This window comes from Leptonychotes weddellii, chromosome 6, assembly GCF_054177405.1.
Source record: "Leptonychotes weddellii isolate Sample4059 chromosome 6, ASM5417740v2, whole genome shotgun sequence".
In the NCBI taxonomy this organism is placed as follows: domain Eukaryota; kingdom Metazoa; phylum Chordata; class Mammalia; order Carnivora; family Phocidae; genus Leptonychotes; species Leptonychotes weddellii.
The window spans coordinates 108,836,629-108,843,473 of record NC_138374.1 but is presented as its reverse complement, the minus strand read 5'-3'; the positions used below and the strand labels follow the sequence as shown (position 1 = coordinate 108,843,473).

At 48.6% G+C, this 6,845-nt stretch overlaps 1 protein-coding gene across 1 annotated transcript; it reads left to right on the top strand.

Moving 5' to 3' along the window:
• The first annotated feature begins 424 nt into the window (after nt 1–424).
• IL19 (interleukin 19) lies at nt 425–6,606 on the top strand. Its single transcript, XM_006734054.3, has 5 exons — nt 425–645; nt 799–864; nt 3,083–3,235; nt 4,191–4,265; nt 5,236–6,606. Exons 1-5 carry the CDS (start codon nt 502–504, stop codon nt 5,329–5,331), a joined length of 534 nt encoding a protein of 177 aa, XP_006734117.1. The 5' UTR covers nt 425–501; the 3' UTR covers nt 5,332–6,606.
• The last annotated feature ends 239 nt before the right edge of the window (nt 6,607–6,845 follow it).

The following is a 6,845-nucleotide window of genomic DNA, read 5'->3' as shown; positions in this document are numbered from 1 at the left end:
AAACAAATGATTTTAAGCAGATACACATTGGGGGTTTATAATAAAAGGGTGTCGCCTATTTCGGGAGCAAACATTAAAAAAATGTGCTTTTAGGGTTTTTCAGATCTGTTGCCTAATTCCTAGGGCGTATTACCAACCCTGTTTTTCCTATTTAATTTATTAAAAACAATGCTTTTCATCACTGTTGACAAAAGGAGCCCTGTTGAGTCATAATGGAGTGATATCCACACAAATAGACTCCCTGGGACTTGAGAGAGCACTGTATTGTGCTTTCTGTGGTGAAGGTGGGGGCACCGGGGGAGGGAGAGGGCTCATTCAATTGATTCAAGAAAACCAGAGGAGGAGACACATGACCATGAACTCCACAAGGCTGAGGTACTGAGTCTTGTTTTATTGGCTGCTGCCTGGTCTGCCTTGAGGTCCAGAGGCGAGCTTGGTCAGGGGTCCCCGTTGCTTTCCCCTCTCAGCTGGGCAGCTGACTTTCATCCCTTCCTGCAGGACATGAAGGCACAGCGTGTTTCCCTTTGGCTCATGGCTGCTATGTTCTTCCTGTGCTCAATGCGCGCCCGAGGTCTGAGGAGGTGTCTGATTTCCATGGACATACACCATATAGAAGAGGCTTTCCAAGAAATCAAAAAAACCATCGTGAGTATGGGTTCAGGGTGAAGGTGTGGGCAAGGGAGTGTGTCTCACCTTCCATCTTACCTTGAAGAGCAAGTTCCTTTTCATTATCCTTTGTGTCTCAGGGGGACATGGAGTACTCACGGCTTATGTCTGTCCTTATGTTTCCCTCCATAGCAAGCTAAGGACACCTTCCAAAATGTCACCATTCTGTCCACATCGGAGACGCTGCATAGCATTAAGGTATTGGCTTGTATTGGCTCTTTCTGTATTGTTATTTTTATGGTGAAGTGGCCCTGGGCTGAGAAAGAAATCCCTACCCTATCTTCTTCTCCTTCCCAATTTCCAGTGTACTCTTGAAATATTCCCAGTTTCTCATTTGCCAGCTGATGTGTTAGGGCACACTTGTGTCTCAGGGACTTGGAAACCCCTAGGAGGGATCAAAGAAGCACCACTTACCTAGAGAGGGATTGGGGGTGCCACACGCTCAAATGGGGCAGGTTGCCTGTGGCTCAGGGCAATTCTGGAAGGTTTCATGGGGAAGCAGAGAAAATGAGCAGTGACTTAAAAGTTGAGTTGGCTATGAGTCAGTGGCTGAAGGAGGAAGGAGTCTGGAGATCAGGGAGAATGTGTGTGAGATCAATGAATGTGTGTCAGGGGACAGTGAGGCAACCAGGCTTGTGGCATGAGGGTACGTGCAGCTGAGTGAGTTGAGCGGAAGAGGATGAGGTGGAGAAATGCACAGGAGTCATCTTACAAAGAACCTCCAAAGCCAGGCTGAGCCTTGACTTTATAATACAGCAATAAGGCGTCACTGTAGGTTCTTGAGCCAAAGACTGTATGACCACAGAATCTTTCAGAAAGACTGTCTGGTGATGTTCTTTACAATGGAAAATGTGAGGCAGGAAAGCCAGTAAAGAGATCCATCCAAACTCTCCAGGCGAGAAGTGTTGAGTATGTTACAAAACAGTTGGCTTACAAGGTGAGAATTCACTTTACAGAAGGGGTCACTGAGAAGTTCCCTTAAAAATGAGCTCCTCCAGTCCTTGTAAGCATTCTAGAAAGATCCATTTTTTTTTCAGAGATTTATCTGCCAGAGTGCAAAGAATAGTTGCAATGAGTTACTCTTTTTTTTTTCTTCTGGCTTCTCTGAGTGAGATAATTCTTATAGGCAGTATTGGGCCTGATCCATTTGTAGTAAATAGATGTAGCCACTTACTAAATACTATCCCAGCCAACTGTATGAGAGACTCATAGGATAGTGCAGTTGGAAGGGAGTCAGAAGGCTACCTATTCCAAAGCCATCATTTTCAAATGAGCAAAGACATAGCTTGGGAGAGAAAATGACTAGTCAGTGGTTGAGCCAGTGGTTAAACCCCCAAGCCCCCTTTGTCTCCAGATTCTTTCTCCTCTCTAGGTCCAGAAACAGCTGATGTGGCATAAGAGTCAATGAAGATGCAGGTCTTTATCATATTTCTCCCTCCCTCCCTGTTAAAACAAAGGTATACCACTTTTTGCTCCTTTGGTTAAGGGAACCAGAAGGAGCGAAGAAGGGTTTTGCGTCACAAGTAGAGTTTGCCATCTAGGAAAAGCTGCTTGTGAGGCCAAGGAGGCTTTGCTGCTTTAATGCTAATGAAGATGGTTGCACTGTCCCCCTAAACGCTTCACACCCCTCCCTCCTCAGACTGGGCTATAAATCTCCTGCCAAGCAACTCACTGGGTCTCAGGTAAATTGCCAGAAGGAAACTCAGCCTGGACAACTGCTCTGAGCTGTGTCCTGGGAATTCAAGGCCCCCTGCCCCTTGGAGACAAAGACACTCTGCTAGCACCCGACATGCCCAGATGTTAGCATTTCTGCAGCTGTCAGTTTCCATTCTTGCAAATCTTAGCTCCATTCAAATGATCCCTGCAGTTTAAAAAGGACAGATTGGGGTGGTGGGGGGGAGCAGAGCAGGGCGGTCAGGATAAATACAGTGTCATTACAATGGAAGGAATAGTGCCCAGCACACACCTGGTATGCAAGAGCTCCTGATATTTATATACAGGTTGATGGGTGGGAGAGGGTACGGAAGGGCGGACCGCAGCACAACATAAGGAAGTACTTTTCCAGAAAGCTGCTCAGACATGGATATTTTCAAAAGGGAGACACCGAATTCCAGGAAGGGTTTAAGCTGAAGTTAGTGATGACATGTTGGCATGCTGTAGAGAGAATTCTAGTCTGTGACTGGGCTCCATCGCTTGCTGTTATATTTCCTGGCCATAAAAAAAGAGGAATCGCAATCTCTCGTCATAAGTAGCTTTGATGTGGTGAGAGGACATGGATACTCTGAGAACAACATGAATTTTAAAAAATTGACTTGTAGCTATTTTGTTCCTTGATGCCCCTAACAAATAGGCTTCTTTGGTCTCTGAGATGGTAAGAGAAGAGGGTTCCTGGGGCTCTCTCTAACTGTGTCTGTAGCCCTTAGACGTATGCTGCATGACCAAGAACCTCCTGGCATTTTACGTGGACAAGGTATTCAAGGATCATCGGGAGCTGAACCCCCAAATCTTGAGAAAAATCAGCAGCATTGCCAACTCTTTCCTCTACATGCAAAAGGCTCTGCAACAATGTGTGAGTGGTCACATCAGGACTCTCTGTTTCCCGACAGCCCCAGGGAGGGCCCAGGACACGCTGATCTCACTCGGCTTTCTGTAGTGGTTCCTAGACTCAAGGGAAATCCCCTGCCCTGTCATCCATGGGGAGAACTGTCCAGAACCTCCTCCTCAGGGCTTCTTCCCGGCTGATACCTCAGCAGACCCCATTTCCTCATGGATCATCCTCCTGGGGTGACCTTATATCAAAGTGTTCCTTCAGCGATCTCAGTGCTGGCAGGTGACAGAGGCATGCCCAGGAGTAAAGGCTCATCATACGTGTCTCTCTAGTTTCTTTGTTCATGGCCCTTTGGGCTTTCCATACCCATTGACCTCTGGGTTGTTCCATCCTATAGTCTATCCCTAAGGGTTGCCTATAAATTCATTGTACTCTATTAAAAACAAAAACCAGAAACGGAACCAAACCCGAACAAACCCACAAAAACTTAGACCAGGAGAAACCCTGGGTTCTAGCCCCAACCCTGCCAATGACTACCCGTGTGACTTTGTGGCGAATTCTCTCTCCTTTCTGTTCCTCCGGTTCTAAAATTGTTAGAAGTCATGACCCCTGCCATACTTACATTAAGATTCATTTAATCAATCATTTAATTCACTAATCCAATATATATTTAGTGCCTTCCGTGCGGGGTCCTGCATTCACCGAGTGGTGACAAGGCAGACTTGGCCCCTACTTTCCTGGCCATTCCAGTCGGGTGAGCTGCAAACCCAGAGAGAAAAACCTGGTCAAACACAGGGCGACTCTATCAACAGACTCTTCTCCCCCTCGCTGCTCCAACCCGAGTTGACCCATCTGACCCACCTTAGCTGAACCATAGCTCCACCCTTGGGGAGAAGGAGGAATATCCCTCCTTGGGCGGAAAAAGCAGGCCGGGTGAAAAGGTCCTCTGATGGGTGCTTCCTCCACTTGATCACAGCAGGAGCAGATGCAGTGTCACTGCAGGGACGAAGCCACCAATGCCACCAGAATCATCCACGACAACTATGATCAGGTAAGGGTAGGCAGGGGGAGATGCAGAAGATGGAGATAGGACGTGGGACCCTCATGGAGCGTGTGCCAACCCTTCTGCCTCCTCTCCACTCAGAGTCGCTCACTCCCTCAACAAGTGTTTATTGCTGGTCTTCCCAATTCTATGTGTCAGCAAGGAGTGTGTAGGTCTTAGCCCCTTGGCTAATTTCCTGGGCTCCCCTTCTCACGCCTCCACCATTTTCTCCTGCCCTCACATGTCAGAACCTAACCTGTGTTAGATTTGGAGGGAAAGCACACACCATTTCAGATGGGTGTGACACAGGGGGAGCCAAGATCCCCAGTGAACTGTAAGCTGTTGTGCACCAAACGTTACCTGCTAGGTGTCACTGTGGTCGGTAAGTGCCACCAGCATTCTGTGGGGTGACCAAGAACAGTGTTTCTCACGGGTACGCACATGTAGAACGCACATCTCACACAGAGGTGGAGCAGAAGCAGTGCTTCTCACATGCATCCTTTGGAGACTTCGCCAAAATAAAATGCAGATTCTGGCTTAGTAGGTATGGAATGAGGCCCGAGATTCTGCATTTCAACCACACTCCCAACAGATGCCAATGCTTTGACAAGTCAGGAGGCAGGAGTCTGTTCACAGCTCTGCTGCGTTGTGGAGAGGCTCCATAGGATAATGTTATAACTGGCTAAGACTTGTATTGTTCTTGCCACGAACCAGCTATTATCCCAAGCACACTGCAAATATTAACACATGTTCCTCATAACGATGCTATGAGCCATTATCTGCATTTGATAAATTAGGAAACTGAGGGAAAAACAATTTGGGTCGCCTGTTAGAAAAATAATTTTGGGGTATGTATGCTCTGCCAATAGAACTGATGGATAAAAGGGAAAGTTCATGATGACTGGAACATGGGGAGAGAATTGAAAACGATTGTGTAGTCTAGAAAGGCAGGTTCTTGTGACAATGTGCCTGGTTTCAGCTGGAGGTCCGGTCTGCTGCCATTAAGTCTCTGGGAGAGCTTGACGTCTTTCTAGCCTGGATTGACAAGAATCATCAAGGAACTTCTGCGGCCTGATGACCAGGAAGCTCACACCCCAGGGAGCAACAGCCCCGGGTGGGCTGCCTGAAGGGAGGCAGATGGGGAAGGCCCCGTTTATATGCAGATGAGGGTGTTTCGAAGAGACCTCTCTCCACTTTGGAATTCTCTCCTCTGGGGCTGGGGTGTTGCAGGGAAAAATCTCGGTTTGAACAGATCTCCGCGTGGGTCTGCAAGGCCCACTGGCTGGACCCGGGCTGCCTGATTCCACCTAAAGCAGCCAAATAGTCTGCCGTCATATTTATAATAAACGGGTCTGTGGAAAGGTTCCTGAGGGCCATCATGGAGGGAACGGGTGGGCTCCCCCCTAATTTATTGTGCACTTGTTTATCCCGTGTCTGTGATGCGAGCTGAGCGATGTCCTGTAGTGCATATTGTACAGACTGATTTTCCTGAATAAACTCAGTTCTCTGCCAGTTAGTGGAAGTGTCTCATTCAGCAAGGGCCAGTTGAGGAATCCTAAGTGGTGACCATTAGAAGTGAAAGGGGCCTTAAAGAATGCACATAGGTAGGGAAACCGAGGCTCGAGAGGGATAAGAATCACTGAGTCCCAAAGCAAATCAGAGCAGAGCAGGGCTCCACACGGGGTCCCCAAAGCCCCCACCCAGCACCCTGTCCTCCACCTAATGATCAAGAAGATGGACGCAGGGCTTCTGACCACCGGCTTCTCGACATCACTCCTCTTCTCTCTATCTCTGTGACTTTCTCGGTCTTACTGCTCCCAACCTAGATACACCTCTGACCCTAAAGTCGTCCTCCATGGGCATATAGGTTGCGCTAGAGAGAGGGGGTTTCTGACAGAGGGCTGGTTGTCCTGGTACAGAGTGGAACAGGTGCAGCTCAAGGCATGGGCTGTGCTGGACAGAGAAGTAGCCCGGGCTACAGTGGAGAGAGGCCAAAATGGGCACCATCTTCTAGAAGGACTCTCCTACGTGGTGAGCAGCAATAATAGTTGACACTTACTGAGCACCTGCCACGTGCTGGGTGCTGAGATGAGCCTTTCTTGGCACCAGCCTGCGTCAACATCTGGGCTGTCAGCGGCTGCCTGAAGCATCCTTTCTTCACTGCTACCCGAGGAAGAGATCCCACAGAGCCCACTTTCATGGACAGGGCAGGATCTCCGAAGTCAGACACGCTGGCTCCCAGCTCGTGTGACTTGGCACAAACTACTTAATGTCTCTGTCTCAGTGTTCTCTTCTGTAAAGGGGAGACAGTGACCCCAATCTCAAAGTGTTGCTGTGAGAGAGCATCAGGCGTGGCGAAGCCCACCCGCCCCCTGCCAGAGCCCAGCAGGGTGGGGGCTGCCCCGCTGGTAGGAAGAGTGCCAACCAGGAGCCAGGGTCTGGCTTCAAGGCTTCTCCTGGCATGAACTGCCTGTGGCATGTCACTGACTTTCTTTGGTCCTTGTTGTCTGGAATGTGGATAATGACCCCTATACAATCTCCTGTGTGAGCTCATTTATTTTATTTTATTTTTTAAGATTTTATTCATCT

Coding starts and splice junctions, on each gene's coding strand:
- IL19 (XM_006734054.3), top strand. CDS start 502: ATGAAGGCACAGCGTGTTTCCCTTTGGCTCATGGCTGCTATGTTCTTC. Junction 865..3,082: donor AGACGCTGCATAGCATTAAG/GTATTGGCTTGT, acceptor CTGTGTCTGTAG/CCCTTAGACGTATGCTGCAT. Junction 3,236..4,190: donor AAAAGGCTCTGCAACAATGT/GTGAGTGGTCAC, acceptor ACTTGATCACAG/CAGGAGCAGATGCAGTGTCA.